General features: G+C 33.4%; 1 protein-coding gene across 1 annotated transcript in view; it reads left to right on the top strand.

Annotated features, from left to right (window-relative positions):
* The window catches only part of Hira (histone cell cycle regulator-like protein), a 127,496-nt gene that overhangs the window by 23,061 nt on the left and 85,506 nt on the right, over window positions 1-18,929 (top strand). Inside the window, exons 2-4 of the mRNA XM_085813566.1 lie at window positions 1,328-1,390; window positions 6,750-6,860; window positions 18,181-18,271. Of these exons, the coding sequence (XP_085669692.1) occupies window positions 1,328-1,390; window positions 6,750-6,860; window positions 18,181-18,271 (265 nt within the window). The remainder of the gene's footprint in view (window positions 1-1,327; window positions 1,391-6,749; window positions 6,861-18,180; window positions 18,272-18,929) is intronic.

Here is an 18,929-nt window from a genome sequence, read left to right as displayed (position 1 = left end):
TATATGCACTGTTAATAGCAAGGAAAGACATTCTAGAAGAAAAGTGGTTTGTGTTAAGTGTTTTTAAAGGCAACCAATATCATTCTTTTACATTTGAAAGAATTATTTAAATTATTATAGATATTTTTTTAACTGAAATACTTTTTTTCATTTAAAAAATTACACACATTAATTTCAGTAATTCTCAGATATATATCTATCACACCAGAAACTGTTTAAAATTATTTAAGAAGTTTTTAAAAGTGGCAAGTGTCAACACATTGCATTGGAGCATATATAAAGAGTGTCCAAGAGAATCAGAAAACATTGCAAACGTTGGTGTAATATAGAAACAGAGCGATTTATCTGATGCCGAAAAGGGCATGATCATTGGCTTTTGGGCCAGGGTAGAAGCTTTTCCGAAACGGCTAATTTTGCAAACTACTCGCGTGCTGCTGTGGTAAAAGTATATGATGTATGGCAAAATGGCACAATCCAAAATCAGCGACGTATCAAATGTGATGCACAACAGGCTATAGATGACAGAGGTGAATGATAGCTGGAGAGATGCGTTTGGGCGAAAAAACGTGCAACCATTGAGCAGCTGACTCCTCACATGAACCAAGGGGCTACCAACAGTCTCTCCTCATCGACGGCTTAGCAAATGTTGCTGCTTATGGGCCTCCGCAGCAGATGCCTGGTTAAAGCTCTTGTGCTGACTGTAGTTCATTGGCGATGAAGGCTGGAATTTGCACGCCAGTATCGCAACTGGATGTCCACTTAGTGGCGATAGGCAACTTTTTCCGATGAATCACATTTTATGTTCCATCAGGCAGATGGATGTTGGTATATACAGCATGAAACATTGGAAAGCAAACATTCTGCAACATAACAAGAAATTTAAAATTTTAACTGGTTAGGATAATTTCAATATGGTTTTTAAGTATAGAATTGTGCTGTGTATGCTCATCTTCACATATGAAAATTGCAAAAGCTTTTTATCCATTATATTAACCTTATTTAGAAAGTGGTTTCCGTAAATCTTCTCATGGAATTTATCTTGTTATTCTCATCTGTTGTTGGCTTTTACCTTTCTTTTTCCTGCAAATATTTAATAATTTTCTTCTGTAAATATGAGCTAGAAAGACATTCTTCCTCTCTGGTTGATAACAGTACAACAGTCTAAAGCTTTCGTGTGCTTTGCCTCAATTGATCCAGTAAATTCAGTTGAACCTACTTTTCTTCAGCTAAGTTGAAATATTAGTAAATAAAGTAATATAATTATTATGTGATATTTTCTGTGATATATTTTTTTGTGAGAACTAATAAATTAAAAAAAATTTTTTAGGCCATCCAATATTCTCTGTTGACATACATCCAGATGGTTCACGTTTTGCAACTGGAGGTCAAGGTAAACTTTGGAACATTCCTTTAAAATATTTCTTGTATAGCATTTAAATTTTCTGTAATTTAACCTTATATATCTTCATGTATTTTTAATGCTGTGATGATTATGCCATTATATATAATAAAGCTGAATGAAAAATTTTAATATTGTCTCTATTCGTTTTCCCCAACATCAGATTAAGTAAACTTGTACAGTCAAAAGTCTTTAATCCGGACGTCTATAATCCGGACCTCAAAGCTACAAAATTTCTGTGCATGCGTCAACGCATGTGCATAATACCTTTACGCATGCACATATGCATCTACGCATGCACATAATACCTTTACGCATGCACGTTTAATGTATAACGGACATTATAAGCTAAGCTAAAATTATCTAATTATCTATTTCAGTGAATGTTGCAGATTGCATTGTTCCTTAACCCCTTGGGTACGGATTTAGAGAAAATATTTGCATGTGGAACGGATATAATTTTTGGTTGCTTGGAGTAGAATGCAAAAGCAGTACATTTTACGTAAGAATTTATTTATTTCTAAAATATTGGTGACATATGTAGTATTAAGATGTTTTCAAGTAACTAGAATTGTAAAACAAAAATAAATTAACAACAACAAAATAAAACTAAATGAAATAAATTCAAGCTATAATAAAAAAATCCAATTACTAATAATTATGCATAGTGTAAAATTTTTCAAAGCAAGTAAGTAAATGCAGTGCTACTTTGCATTGTTTGCACTGCCACGTAGTCTCTTTCCTAATACTATGCTTATGACAAACACAGCACCTTTTTTCCAGGATGTTGCTTGGACTTAGTTGATGGAATGTTCTCAGGAAAGTGTGCCTAATTTTTCGCTGCCAAACGAAATTGTGTATCGCTACTTGACGGGCGTCCACGACGCTTATAATTTGGCAATGACAATTGCTCCAGCAATTCTTCGGCAATAGCTAAATGAAAGAATATAAAACATAAGCATTATAAAAGGCCATATCTGATGCCGGTTTTATAATATTTTCGCTATCGCCACCTTAATTTTTTCTCCTTTTGCCTGTGTTTATCAAATCAGCATTTGAATGTTTCGTTCTAAGTATGTGAATCATCCGCTCGTAGGGAAAGCAAGTGAATGATGTCTCTCAGACGTCAAATGTACCCAAGAGCTTAATTTTTGGTTTGACGTCTTAGACACGTCATCCGCTCCTAAGGTAGAAAAAGTGAATGACGTGTCTCAGACGTCAAATGTACCCAAGGGGTTAATCTTCTAATTGGATCCGGCTTATTATTTTTTGCATACTGTTAGAGCAATTTTATAAAAGTAAGCTTAAACTTTCGATTATGTCAAAAAGAATTTCCGATTCTGGAGCTACCAAAGGATCTACAAAGCGAAAGCATGTTTCGATGTCCATCAAACAAAAAGTGGAATTGCTGAAAAAAATGGATAAAGGCATATCCTTTGATTCTCTAACCATTCCGAAATCTGTTCAATTTCGCACTGCTCTGTGGGGGAGGGGGACATTGCGGCGCGCAATGAACTGGAAGTTGATCTTTCAGCACTATCCTTATCTTCAGGGCAGATGTTTTTATTTTATTTGGTTTATAATTCCTTACTAAATGTAGTATTTCATCTCGATGTACTCTGTCTTTGATATGATTTAAATTAAATTCCTCGTCATTATAAATATCACGAATACGCATCAAATAGTTTTCTGGTTGCAATTTTCTAATTTCGACTATGCGTAAAGAATGCTTTACGCATGCGCGCGTAGAAAGAAATGTTTAATAAAGTAAACAAATAAATTTTAAGCTTTTTTTTTGTAAATTTTGATACCCTTTAGATCATAATTGCACTTCTGCGAAAAGGTTTAACTGATACAGTTTTAATCCAGACTCATCGGGACTTCGGTGATTCTGGACTATCGGTTTTTCTGGATTTTAGATCATCAATTTAAATTTGGTAAGATGGCATGCAGAAATTATAAAATTAAAAATATGAAACCGTAATTTATGAAATAAAGAGCAATTATGATCTAAAGGGTATCAAAATTTACAAAAAAAAAAGCTTAAAATTTATTTGTTTACTTTATTAAACATTTCTTTCAACGCGCGCATGCGTAAAGCATACATTACGCATAGTCGAAATTAGAAAATTGCAACCAGAAAACTATTTGTGTATTCGTGATATTTATAATGACGAGGAATTTGATTTAAATCATATCAAAGACGGAGTACATCGAGATGAAATACTACATTTAGTAAGGAATTATAAGCCAAATGAAATAAAAACATCTGTCCTGAAGATAAGGATAGTGCTGACAGATCAACTTCCAGTTCATTGCGCGCCGCGACGTTTCGCCCCTGCAGAGCAGCTTGAAATTGATAAACAGATTTCGGAATGGTTAGAGAAACAAAGGATATGCCTTTATCCATTTTTTGCAGCAATTCCACTTTTTGTTTGATGGACACCGAGACATGCTTTCGCTTTGTAGTATATAAATAGGTAATTAGATAATTTTAGCACATTTTATACTGTCTGTTATACATTAAACACGCATGCATAAACGTATTATGCGCATACGTAAAGGTATTATGCGCATGCGCAGAAAGTTTGTAGCTTTGAGGTCCAGATTATAGATCATTTTGGGTTATGAACGTCCGGATTAAGGACTGTACTGTATATATATATATCAATATACATATACATATAGCCACTGCATCTATTATCTTAATATAAGGTGAATGAGAAGAATGTAATTGAGGTAAGTTAGAACCAGTCTGGCCAGGCTCTCTGTCACAATGGCTAGAATTCCCTTATTAAATAATGTGTTATCTGCTTTTCAAAAAAAAAAAAAGAAAAAAAAAAAAAAAAAATCAAAGTGGTTTAAAAAATGGTGCAACTTTCTGTGTAAACATATAGGTGATTTGTAAAAGGGTAGCTTTTGACTTTTGTAGTCAAAGAGTCAACTTCAGCTCTGTATCTGTAAAACATTTCTTGTTTATATAAAAAGCCAGATCCAGATTGCTGTTGAATGTATTGATATGTCTATGAAAGATTGTTTTGTAGAGACATTAGGTATTTTTGGAAGCAGGCAAGATGAAAAATTAGCAGCGCCTTCGCCGGAAATCGAACCGCGGACCTCTCAATTACACGCTGAGCATGCAGACCACTGTACCACAAAGACATGTCAAGAAGGTGGGAGAAATACTTTTTAAAGGGTGACTGGGACCCAATTGCCAAATCCTGGGTGAGGAGAATCATCATCCAACACCCTTTTAGTTTAGGCGCCACTAGGTATTTTTGGAAGCAAGCAAGATGAAAAATTAGCAATATCTTTGCTGGGATTGAACCACAGACCTCTGAATTATGCGCTGAGCGTGCAGACCACTTCACCACGTAGGCACGCTAAGAAGGTGGGAAAAATGCCTTATATACTCCCCCTTTTTAAAGGGTGAATGGGTTTTTTTTAGGGGACCCATTCCCCAAATCCTGGGTGAGGAGAATCATCATCCAACACCCTTTTAGTTCGGGCACCACTGTAGAGACATTAGGTATTTTTGGAAGCAGGCAAGATGAAAAATTAACGCTTTTGCCGGGAATCAAACCAGGGCCTCTCAATTACGTGCTGAGCGTGCACACTACTACACCTCGGTAAGAAGGCAGGAGAAATACCTTATAGTTTAATGATGAAAATTGTGGTAAATGACAGTAATTGTTACATTAATATTGGGTTTAAACGAAAGTTTCCCTCTACCACAAATATCGTCTGTGCAAACAGTTCATGTTGGTGTATTTAATTGTAATTTGTCAAATGATTTCTGGCATTTGAAAGAAAGAGACTTGCTTTAGAACACTGTGTTGTGAAATTTGTAAAAAATATTGTTAAGTACAAGATGTCTGAAATGGAACTATCATATTTCCCAATTATAACCATAATTTACTTTCAGTTTTGTTACAAAACGTCAGCTACAGAATGTCACCAAATCATGTGTATAGTTTTAGGTACTAATGTTGTATCATATGACACTCTGATGATTTGGTACTGTAAATTCAAAAACAAGGACTATGACATTCAAGAAGCAGAGTGCTTTAGCTTGCCTGCTGATGTTGATGAGGCCCGCTTGTGAGAACTTGTTGAAGAAGTTCAGTATGCAACCATTCAAGAACTTGCCGTGTCCATTAGTCGCGTTATGCATTGCATAAACTTGATGTGCCGCATGAGCTGACTCGAGTAGGTGAGGACGGACGTACTTGGGCCTGCACTGATCTGCTCGAATATCAACACAAAGACAAAATTCTGGACCGAATCATCACTTGTAATAGAAAATGGATTTCCGTCAACAACATAGGCCGATGACATAGGCCGACAAGCCCAATGACAGTGCCTCAAAGTGCAATTTGATTAACAAAAAGATCATGCTTTGTATCTGGTGGAATTACCATGGTATTTATCCACAAAGAGTATCTGGAAAAAGGTAAAATCCTTGACAGTAAGTTGTACAGCAGGATGTTAGTCTGTGTTGACGATGCTATCAAGGAAAAACGATAAACCGAGGTTTGGTACAAAATTAAATGTTCCATCAAGATAAATCCCTGACCACATGTGTGTGCATTCACCGTCTGGACTCTGTATGGACTTGAATGGGATCTTTTGCCACACCCACCATATAGCCCACCATCCCTCTTTCGGAATTCCACCTTATTTCACGCCTGCAGCTATATCTTGCTAGTGCTATCTTCCATTCTGTGCAGGATGTCTGAAATGAGGTTGATCTTTTTTTGGACTCGCCGTCACCAAGTGTTTGCGCTGAAGATTTTGAAAAACTTTCAAAACATTGGTAGAAAATCACCACTTCCGGCATTAAAGCAGATAGTGTTTTTTTCCCTAACTTTATTAAGAATATTTTTTGGCGGAAAAAATTCATTACAACCAGATATTAATTCAGATTTTGTGGGCTATATAGATATTGTATAACTGGAGGAGAATATACATAAGACCAAATAGTTTAATGTTGTGACTGACATTATTTTACTGATCAATCAGCATGAGTCAAGAACTGACATGTTTGAATTGTTACAGTTGTAGAGAGCTATATGACTTCTTGTTAACTAGATGTAGTCAGAAAATGTTTTTATGTTCATTATAGATTTTCATGTAATTAAACTGATTTGTTATGTGTCATACTATATCTTCATTTTAGAAATTACCCAGGTAGCGTAAAGTAGACGCTTAATGTGTTACTTTTTCAGAGTTAGCCTTCATTGTGAGATGTGATCCTTCTTATATGTGGTCTTATATATGCTTTTTTGTCATATGTATGCAAAGTTAAACATAATGACTTTCATATGATTGTAACCTTGAATTGCTTTAGGAGCAGACACTGGTCGCATTGTGATATGGAATATGTCACCAATAATTGATGAAACAGATGAGAAAGATGAAAATGTTCCAAAATTATTGTGCCAAATGGATAACCATTTAGGTATTTCTTAGGATTTTCTTTTAATTTTTTTTTCATTGTGCTGTTTGAAAATATGAAATATTATGGAATTTTTTTGTTAATTTCATAAAATATTAACATAACGAAATATATGTGTTACAGAGTATTTATAGAATGTTAGCTTTATGTGTTAACTTTTTCTGTGTAAATTAAAGAAGTCAAATTAATGTTAATGTAAACTGGGATCTCTAAAACAAATTGCAGGTGAAATTTGATGTGTTAAACTACTGTATTTAGAAATGTGTGTTAAATTCTTTTGATGAAGAATATCTTAATTGTTTGAAAGAAAACAAAAAGCAAGCAAGTTAGAATTAAGTAATTTTTGAAATAAATTATTAAATTAATTTTATTAATGTTTTATTCCTTAAATTTGCTAACAAAATCTGTATTGCATTCTGAACATCAGTAATGCATAAAATAAAAACCGTAAGAAATGCAAACTATAAAATGGGTATGCACCTACTACATCCATTTTTTTGGTATTCTTATAATAAGTTTGTGTTTAATTTTTGTTCACACACACACACACACACGCGCACGCACGCACGCACACACACACGCACGCGTACATATATACACACATATAGTCCCCAAATGGTGCTATCGGCGGGTCTCAGCATGTGTTTAGCTTTTTATCTGTTAGTGTTTTTTCACAGGCAGTTAAAAGGCATGGCTGGTGCATAACAGGAAACAACCTAAAACTTAAAATACTTGCAGCATTTTTTCCGATACGTTTACCTTATCTGCACAACACTTCTGCAAGGTCACCAGTCGTTAACTAAATTAAAAATGCTGCAAACATCCATAGTAAAATACTTTATTTTCTTTTTTCCTCGTCCATGTCCGTATTATGGGAAAAGTCATTAAATTGCACAAATTAACATCATGGAATATGCATTCCTGCTTTCTCTACTATTAGGCAAAATTATATCTTTCTGAAAAAAAAAAAAAAAAAAGTTTTTTTTTTTGTTTTTTTTTTTTTTTTGTTAGCTGGCAAACTTTGCATTTGCATTACAATTAATTACAAGAAAAAACTCCACATACTAATCAGAATAAATAAAAACCACAAACAAGACTTTCGAATTTCAAATCTGCTTGCATTACCACCAAAATAGATGGTGGCATTATGCACTCATTATGCAGTGGCATAATGAATGTGCAAGTATTAATGGGTTTCCAGATAAATAAATTTTCATAAAATTCTTTGTTCTAAATTCTTACTTTGTCAACATATCGCTTTTCCCAGTGATTCTTGTCAAGGTTGTGCACATAATCTGATAGTACCTATTTTCCTTCTCTTGGCTTCTTAATTGTGTATTTAAGTGTGTAAATACTAACTAAAGAATTCATATGTTAGTTTTTTGAAACTTTTTTGACTTACTCTGTGTAAGAGATTTAGTTCAATTTAAAAAAAAAAAAAAAGAAAGAGTGACATAAGATGACAAAATCGTATCACCTCCAAAGTATACTTTTATTAGTATTATTATAGTTTTAAAAAGTTTGGTTACGAATGTTTATTTGTATCTATGTTGTGTTTACTGAAAAGTATGATTAATTATTTAGGATATGGGTAAATCAGTTTTTGTAAGATATTTTACCTGTGTTGTAAAGATAAGACAAAATATGTTCAAGTCTTAGTATTCTTACATACTGTTTGATTTTGAACTTTTCTCAATAGAAAAAGCATAGCAATCGGATGATTATGAAAAAAAAAAAATTTTTTTTTTGATATGCACATTCAGGAGCAGGGAGTTAAGAACAGAAGGAGATACCCTTGTTCATTCTTAGTGCTTGTGAACTCTGATAAGCTTAACTGATAACGCTTTTGTTTACTCCTACACATGTTACTTTTACAGCTTATTAGGAATTTGAAAATTGGCTAATTCAGATGTAAAAAGCCTAGCACGTCTATGCATAAAAAACTATTAACTTTAAACTGCAGGGAGCAAACTGCAAGAGAAAAGAATACAATAAATAAAGAAAATAAAATATTGAATGAAACTTAATGGACTGAAATTTATTTTACAAAAGAAAACTGATTTTTGTTATATGAATTATTTACAAAACTTAAATAGTTTTCAGAGATAATAGAAGGAAGAAATGTATGAATTGCATTCACATAATTGAAGAAATCTTATAATTATTCTTAACACACCTATGTAATGAAAATGGCTGTTAAGATGTGACTTACAGTACTAGCAAAAATGATCATAGTATTAATATCAACCACCAGTGATGGAGTGGTAAAGTGGGTAAACACTGATAGTTCGACCTGGGTTTAGTTTCAGGTGAACAGGCTGGTTGTATGGACGTTTCATGGTTTTCCCCATCCATGACATAGATATGAGCGGTTTTTTCCTTAGAAAGTCCTCCACTTTATCAGATATCCCTGGGATGTTAATTAAATTACACTAAACTATAGCATTAATATTCTTATACATACAAGAATAACTGTATTTAAATTAATTTTGATAAATACAAATATTAAAATATTTGATGTCACAGAATTGATGTATATTTTCCAGTAATTCTAAGTATTTAAAATGTATTGTGATATTTTCTGTGAAAAAGTATGAAGTATGTTAAACTTTTTAAATAAAATACAGCATTCTCAAACTTGCAGAAGAATTTGTGCTTTTAGCAGGTACACATGGTGAAAGGAATAGAACCCTTTATTTTGGGAATGAAAAGTTTGCCTTTCAACTGAAAATTAACCTGATATTAAATTAATATCTATTAATACTATACTTGATGGGAAGTGATGGTTGTTTCGGAAATAAAACAAAATCATCTATAAAAGAATCTCTATCATCTATGCAAAAAAATCATCTATGCATGTTACACATGGGAAAAACCACAAGAGCAAACCAAGCAGTCAGCACATTCGCCTGGTTTCAAATTTGAAATGAATTATAAATATTGTTATGAATTTTGTACATAGATAGAAGAATTTAAAACAGTTACCATATTTGACGGCATATAAGACGTACCCTTATTTAGACGGCCACACACAAGGAAAAAAGTTTCAATAGCGGGGTTTCTTTTAGTTCTCGCGCTTCGTAAAAGCCAAATAAACAATTATTGAATGCAATTACCTTCACATATAAGACTGTGTCCTTCACGTATAAGACGCAGGTAACTTTTTTGAGACCAAATTTAGGAAAAAAAGTGCGTCTTATATGCCTTCAAATATGGTATATATGCAAATGTATATTTTTGTGATTTAAAAACAGTTATACGGGAGATTGTAGTTTTCTGTGATTTTAGTACAGTTATATGTGAATTGTAGTATTTTTTTGTGCGATGTAACATGAAATAGTGAGAGAGACAAGCCATGCCAGAAAAGTAAAAATAAAGGTAAAAGTCTGTTTAACATTCAATAGATGGGTATCTTGGTAATTTGATGAGATATTGCCAAGCTGGTAGTGGTTTCGATGACTATTTTTTGTTACCAAATTTGGCGAGAAATCGTCCAAAGTCATGAAACTTGCCAATCATTTGGCAACAATATCATCTTAATAGATATTGTATTTTAATAAAATATAATTTTTCATTATATTAGCTGTAATCGTAATTCGACTCTCATATTGCTGTCTAGTAATTTCCAGAAGCAGAAAGTACTACAAAAATCTTGGCAGCTGGGTGAAAACTATATAGCCCCGTTCACATGCAACGCTCCTTTGCACAGCTGCCGTTAGCAAGAGGAGAAAATGAAGACATGAAAGAGTTTCGTCTTTAGGACCCGTTCAGAAGACCACCGTCTTCCTTTCCCTTTACACCTAAGCCTCTGTGAACAATCACGTCTCTGAATTGGCAGATTTCTAATATTGTTTACACATTTTTAACATTGTTTACTGTTGTTAATTTTGTAATCTGTACTTTCGCAACTGGTGAACTTTCGTAATGGTTCCTGAAAAATATATGCTTTTTAATTATTATTATTATTTTATAAGCTGTTATTTAGTTCACTCTTGGTGCTTGTCGCTATGATTAAAAGATGGTCATAGATTTTTAAACTGCTTCCCGATATGATATAGAACTCAAACTTTGTACATACACTGCTTGTGGATGTGATGTCACGCTTTTGATTTTTAGAGGATTAGATTTTTTTCAAATTTAAAGTTGAAACGACTTTTTGCAAATATAAACAAATAAACTGAGAATCTCAGAATATTAGTAATATAGTTAACACATATATATAGTTAACACACCGTGGAGGGGGAAAAAAAATTAAATGAAATTTTTAGTGTAATTTTTTTTTAATATTTTGGGAGAATTTTTGAAAATTGTTCATATTTTTAGACTTTCTGATATCCATTAATTTAAAAATTTCATATCTAAAAATATATCTGTTACAAACTTCCGACATTTTCACAGCTTGTAAAACAAACTTTTCGCATTTAAAAAAAATGATAAAGGAAATTAATTGGATGATTTTTTACTTTTTTGAAAGATATGCAATGAAGCAGAATGAAAAATATTTGTTCTTCTTGGGCATCAATTCGAAATATCGGTTTCAAAGTAATAATCTCATTATACTACACTATTTTTATGACATTATTTATGCTATATAAGTTGTTATTGTTGCCAGTTGTTAGTTCAGCATGAGATTGGAGATATTTCTGAGTTAACTTTCTCTTAAGATGCGTTTTGCATTCTGTTGTGTTTAACGCTCTTATTAGATTGAAGCATAACTACTGATTATGCTTAGTGATATTCTAAACAATTGTACGAGTATTTCTGGGGAAAATTACAGAACTTTTAAGTGTTTATGTTGATAAAATAAATTTAATTAAGCTATCATCGGATTTGAGTGCAATGACAATCATTTACGAACTATTATCAATCTTTTACAAACCATATGCATGCAACAATATTATAATTAATTAATGTACGTAGCGTATTCGGAAACTAAGTACCATTTCATTCTAGTGCCGTCGCAGCGCTGTGGTAGGCGTCCCGCGCATGCGCACTAGTCTTTTTTGTTCACTGACTTTCAATTGTCGCCATTTTGGTTGCTCTATATTGTGTTTTCAGTTTGCTGTGCACATTCAAAATGTTTAAGACAATTAGCTCTCCCGCTGACTGTGAGATTCGTGCCGTGATTAAATTTTTGAACGCGAGGAATGTTAAACCGGCCGAAATTTATCATCAAGTGACAGAAGTTTATGGTGAATACGCGATAAGTGATGGAATGGTGAGAAAGTGTGTAAAAATGTTTAATGCAGGTCGAACAAATGTCCACGCCAAGGCTCGGAGTGGTTGGCCTTCTGTTGTCACCGATGATTTGGTAAGGAAAGTTGATGAAGCAATTCATGAGAACAGACGCTTCACAATGACAACTCTTTCAGAGGCATTTCCACAAATTTCACGTACTGTTTTGTTCAAAATTGTGTCTGACCGCTTAAATTATTGCAAACTGTGTTCCCGATGGGTTAAAAAAATGCTCGCTGATGTTCACAAAACAAAGTGACTTGGTAGTGCGCTGACATTTCTCACGCGGTACAGTGATGAGGGAGAAAACTTTTTAAACCAAATTGTGACAGGTGATGAAACTTGGGTGTTTCATTTCACACCAGAATCGAAACAACAATCGATGGAGTGGACACACTCATTCTCCGAAAAAACAAAAGCTCAAAGTCACAATGTCATCACAAAAAATCATGTGCACTGTCTTCTGGGATAGGAAAGGCGTTTTGCTTACTGAATTTCTTCCTAGAGGTGAAACCATTAAAGCGGCATGATATTGTGAGACTTTGGCGGAAACTATGTTGAAAAATAGTTTAAGACATGTATTTTCATGTAAAAATAAAATTGGATTTGAAAAAATTGTTTTACTATTTTTTTTTTTTTTCGAAACGGTACGTAGTTTTCGAATACGCCTCGTATTAAAATTGTTTTGAACGTGTTTTACAAAACAAAAACAGGTAAAGAAAAATTCTACTTGCCTTTTTTTATGAGTTTTTGCAATTTTTCTGGCCACATAAGGTTTTAAAAAAAGGTTTGTAATTTATGTTTATATTTACCAATTGAATAAATAGCACTAGGTTTGATTTATATACATATGTGTGTATTGAAATTCAGTAATAAAATTTTAAAGATTTGAAATGATTAAATGTATATTTAGACAGTTTGTATTCTTTAAACTGCAAATGCAAACTGAGAAACCTTTTGCATTTTTTTCAATAAATCCTTTTACTTAAAGACCTAAAACATATACAAGTATGGACTAAATTTTTTATTATTTTTACTGCTTATTTAAAATTATATACTTTATAGAAACAAGGATGGATTTTGCAAAATACTGAAAGGAAAAATTATTTGAAATGAAAATGTGACTGAGATCATATTTGTTTTTAAAGATTTTAGATAAAAGTGTATTTTTATTTTTTTTTCAGAAACTAATTTATTAATTGCAAAATCATTCCTTGAAGTTATTAAGAACATTCTAATAAATACAATAAAAAAACTGGGGGGGGGGAGACATTGAAAATTGTAGGAGAAAAAAGATGTTTTAATCGTAAAATTTTTCTTCAAAAATTTAAATTAAAAAAATACTAGCAAAAACTTTTTTTCAGCTTAAAATTATTTTGTCTCATAAAACAATTTAATAATATTCATAAAAAGTAGATGAAAATGCTTAATTAAAAAAAAAATCATTCAAAAGGTACCGAGTCCCTTGTCGCATTGAAGCCAATATGCACTTGTCTTAATTTTAATTTTAATTTGAACAATATTTCTGGAATACCTAGCATCGGATAACCTTTTCTGTATTTGTCTATAATTTCCGTATCTTGTACAGTTCTATCTAATTTTTGGGGGTATGCTATCGCATCCCCAGACATCTATCAGCGCGATTGTTTCGCTGACAGTCCAGCGAGCAGTAACTAAAATTAAGTGAACCATGCAGTATAGTGCGGGAAATCTGCCCATTTGCCCTGCTCCCGAGAGGCAAGGAACATTCAACCAAGTTCTACCTCCAATTCGGCGAGGCAGTTAATGCTTGTCCCATGTGAACGGGACACGTTGGAAGAACCGGTCTTCGCTACCAGTCGAATCTGCTCTTGTGAACAGAGCTTATAAGACCGGTGAGAGCATCTACTCTGTGTTGTTGTTGGCTGTTAGATCAGCGTGAGTTGAGTACTATCTTCAGTTTAACTTTGCTCCTTAGCTGCGTTTAGCTTTGTTCCTTAGCATTAAGTTAAACAATCTTAGTCATTTGAATTGTCACTACTGATTATACTCTGTATTGCTGTGAACATTTGTACGAGTATTCTGTGGAAAGTTCTAAAACTCGGAAGTGTTGTTTTGATAAAATAATTTTTATCACTCTCTCATTGGATCTGTGTGCATTCAATCTATTACGAACCCAAGTGCACGCAACAATATTCAACAGTTTTTAAACACCTGGCCACTGGTGTAAGTCAAGAAGAACTTTTAAAATGAGGAATTAAACATATATATATATTGATATTATATTTAAATAATGCGTGAAATTTTCATTCAGTTTATATGCGCTTCTTGTGTAAAATTACTGATATGTGCTAAATGAATCCTTTTTGATCGACGAAGTCCAGTGAGTTAAAAAAGAAGTCATTGCAGTTCCAGGACTAATTCAATTGTCAGTATCTTCTTCACTTGTATTTTACGGTATCTTTTTTGCCGTACTCGTGACATTTAAATTATTTCTACATTACTCAAGTAATATCAAAAGCCTGGCTCAGTCAAATCATCATTGAACCATTCATCAGTGTTTTCCCAATCAACATTTATGTACAAATAACAACCATTTAAGAAAAAAAAAAAAAAAAAAAAGGCAGCTGCTTTGGAACAAAAAAATTTCAGTGATTGACTCAAATGATGTCTTCAGCTATGCTTAATGCAGAATGAATTGCATGAGGAAATAAATCATTGAAGCTGAACATAAAGATGCAATTCAAGGGTTTTTAGAACATGCTCGCACTTCTGCATGCTTGTTTTCTAACTCAATTTCGCACATAGTGTGAGTTTGAGTGTGCAAGCGTGGGTACTGCTAAGAACGGATAATCCATTAACTGTGTAATCAAGAGCAGACTGTGTGTTTTTCAGAAATGTATATTTGCCTCTAATTATGTAGATAGTAATTATTTGTAAATGCTTATTCATTCGTAAATTTGTACGAACGGTATTATAAAAAATCTGCTTATTAAATATGTCATATAATGATCTTACATGGAGTTATATAAATTAAAAATACTGTTGACAGACATAAATTATTTAAGCAGGGATTATTCTTACTGGAAAATAATTTATTAAAAGGTGATGGAATTCACAACATATTGTTATGTTTTTTCTTCCATTACGTTATATTAAGGGTTTGTGCGGATTTGGAGTGAATGAGAACAGCACTTGATGAGTATCAAAACATACTTTATTGGCCAGTATTCTCAGAGCTCCAAAACATGTTTTTACAGATCTGCTATACGCACGCTGTAACAATCAGCGACACAGCCTTCACATTATCAGGCTGTAACGGTGGAGACAGCTTCACGGCAAAGCACCAGAGTACAGCTCCCGCCTATGCTCGGTCGTTCCTGGAACTTCAGGTACTCTCGAGACTCTCCACGCTACAACTCGTGATGCACTCGACGATACACTAGAGTCCAGCTCCCGACTCCTCGGTTCCATCGTTCCTGGAGCTCAACATACTCTCTCGATGATGCACTAACTGCGTCTGTTCTCTTCACTGATGAGTCCAGGTTCACATTACAGAGTGATTTAGGTCATCAACTGATCTGGAGGGGACAACACACCAGATACAACCAATCCTACATTGTGAGAAGATGCAATTACAGAGGTGATGGAACAATGGTTTGGGCTGGCATCACTCTTTGAGGTCACACTGTTCCATGGAAGAACTTTGACCGGTGTAAGGTATCGAGACGAGATCCTTAATCAGTATGTCCATCCATATGCTGCTGCTATTAGTCCTGGATTTCTTCTGATGGATGACAATATTCGATTGCAACCAAGCTGGCGTTGCTGAAGAATACCTTGAGGGTCACGGTATGAAACGGCTGGAATGACCAGCTCAATCCCCAGACCTGAATCCAATAGAGCATCTTTGGGACATCTTTGAGACAGGTTGCTGCTTTATGAACTTAAAGCAGCAACTCCAAGGTCATTAGATAAGCTTGAACAAGGATTATTTTATGTCTGGTCATTGCTTCCTATTTCACTGACAGACAACTTAATTGACAGCATGGAACATCGCTGCTGCCAATGTATTTCAGATAGACACATTCCTTATTAGAACCCATTTTTGTAATACAGTCAAAAGTCGTTAATTCGGACACCCATAATCCGGACCTCAAAGCTACAAACTTTCTGCGCATGCGCCGCGTTCACGCATGCACACAGGCGTTTACGAGAGCGCGTAAGACTCTTACGGCTGCGAATTTGTTTGTGCGCATGCGCGTCTAATGTGTAACACGCTAAGCTAAAGTTATCTAATTCAGTTAATGTTGCAGATTGCCTTGTTCCTTAATCTTCGAATTGGATCCGGCTTATTATTTTTTGCAGACTGTTAGAGCAATTTTATAAAAGTAAGCTTGAACTTTCGATTATGTCAAATAGAATTTCCGATTCAAATTCTGATTTCAAAACAAATAGAAATTCTGTTTTTAAATCCGAAATCTGTTTATCAATTTCACGCTGCTCTGCGGCAGAGGGGGGGGGGCAGAAACGTCATTATTAGATTATGATAGATTAGAAAGATTATGTCAACTAGAATTTCCAATATATATTTACTAATATGTAATTTGTACCTACAAAGCGAAAGTATGTTTTGAAATCCGAAATTTGTTTATCAATTTCACGCCGCGGATTGGAAGTTGATCTCTCAGCACTATCCTTATCTTCAGGGCAGATGTTTTTATTTTATTTGGTTTATAATTCCGTACTAAGTGTAGTATTTCATTTCGATGTACTCCGTCTTTGATATGATTTAAATCAAGTTCCTCGTCATTATAATTCGCTTCCGATAGTGAAGAAAGTGACCCAGAGGTTATTGAAAACGAAAACATTTCGATTGACAAATTAGTCGGTATTCTCAACACAGCAATTAGAGGCCTTGAACAGCAGAATTTCCGATGCTGGAACTTCCAAAGGATCTACAAAACGAAAGTATGTTTCGATGTCCAACAAACAAAAAGTGGAATTGCTGCAAAAAATGGATAAAAACATGGAGAATGTGACAGAGAGGTTAGTGAAAACAAAAAAATTTCGATTGACAAGTTAGTCGGTATTCTCGGCACAGCAATTAACGGGACTTGAACAGCGGAACTTTGTAACTGAACAAGAAATTATGTCTGTTTATAGAATGAAAGAGAAAGTATTATCACATAAAACGAAGCAACTTAAACAACTTACATTGAAAGAAATGTTTAATAAAGTAAACAAATAAATATTAAGCTTTTTTTTTTTTTTTGTAAATTTTGATACCCTTTAGATCATAATTGTTCTTTATTTCATAAATTACGGTTTCATATTTTTAATTTTAGAATTTCTGCATGCCATCTTACGAGATTTAAACTGATGATCTATAATCCGGAAAAATCGATAATCCGGAATCGCCGAAGTCCCGACGAGTCCGGATTAACGACTTTTGACTGTATTACCACCCCATTTTTGCTAAAAAAACTGTGATATACTGTTTCTCCAAGACTGGGTTTCTCTGGCAAGAGTGCAATTTTTTGTTGTAATTCATGCTTGTGTTGAACTTTAGAAACATTCTATGTCCAATTCATTAAAGAACTGTTTAGTGAACATGTTCTCTAAATTTCTGGTTTCTGTGTTACTTCATTCTCAAATTAGACACAAAGAAACATGCTGTTCCTTAATTTTTGGAGGGCAGTGTTTCATTCCATTAATGGGAAATCTGAAATGCTAATTCTGTTTAAATTGAAATATTTTTACCCTGGTAGTATGCATCTAGAAGAAAGTACATCTGAAAATAAATTTTCTTTCTTTCATTTTCTTTTCTTTTCTTTTCTTTTTTTTTTTTTTTAAATAATGATATACTTGATTTTCTATTTAACCATTCTTTTTAACATGAGATTTAATATATCTACATAACATTTCTAGTATTTCCCAGTTCAGATAAATATGCATCATTTTTATAAATAATGTTTTGAATTTTAATGTCTTTGCACTTAATTTTGTAACTTACGAAGTTTGTATTATCATGTTTATGCGCATGTGTAAACTCTGGTGGCTATTATTATTGCTTTATTTTTCATAATAACTGCAATTTTGTTTTTAGCTTGTGTAAATTGTGTAAGATGGTCTGGCAGTGGCAAATATTTAGCATCTTGTGGCGATGACAAGGTCCTGATGATATGGCAGATCGGAAGGTAAGTATTAAGATAAATTATTAAATTATGTGCAGTTTTTTTAATGCTTTTTAAAATAAGATTCTGGTTATTAACCATTTTCTGTGTCATAAGTATATTTCTTGTGTAGTGACTAAGAATTAAAAAATCGTGATGAAAGTAATTTGAATAAAATATGCATTTAAAGCTAACAATTAAGAATATCTTGTCAATTGCTGTTTAAAACCAAAGAATATCAAATCAGTATATTTTGCATAGATTCTTCTATACTTTTGTTTTACAAAAAATATAGAAAATGATATGAAGTGTGAAAAAATGAAAAAAAAAATGAATTATGAAAAAAATTTTAAGTACCAAGTGTGTGGCGTGAAGGGGAAAAAAAAAAAAAAAAAAAAAAAAAAAGTAGAAGAAGCATGGAAATAAAAATGCTGTAGAGAAAACTAGATGTTAAATTTAATTAAATTAAATGGTAACAAGTCGTTCAACCAGGGTGGTTAGCGACGCTGGCTCTCCATCAAAATTCGAGCCAGAATTGAGCAAAATCATGCTGTCACCTGTATGGTGCTCAAGGCTCTTGCCAAGGACAGGTGCAACTGTCAGACAAGGGAGATAAATCACAGAAACAGCACAACAAATGTTCACAATATTAAATTTAACATTTAGATCTCACTCAGTTTCT

Source organism: Stegodyphus dumicola, chromosome 3, assembly GCF_044657685.1.
Source record: "Stegodyphus dumicola isolate Sdum_Otavi_A_Nest chromosome 3, ASM4465768v1".
NCBI lineage: Eukaryota > Metazoa > Arthropoda > Arachnida > Araneae > Eresidae > Stegodyphus > Stegodyphus dumicola.
Note: the sequence above shows the minus strand (reverse complement) of the source record. Positions and strands in the feature narration are given on the sequence as shown.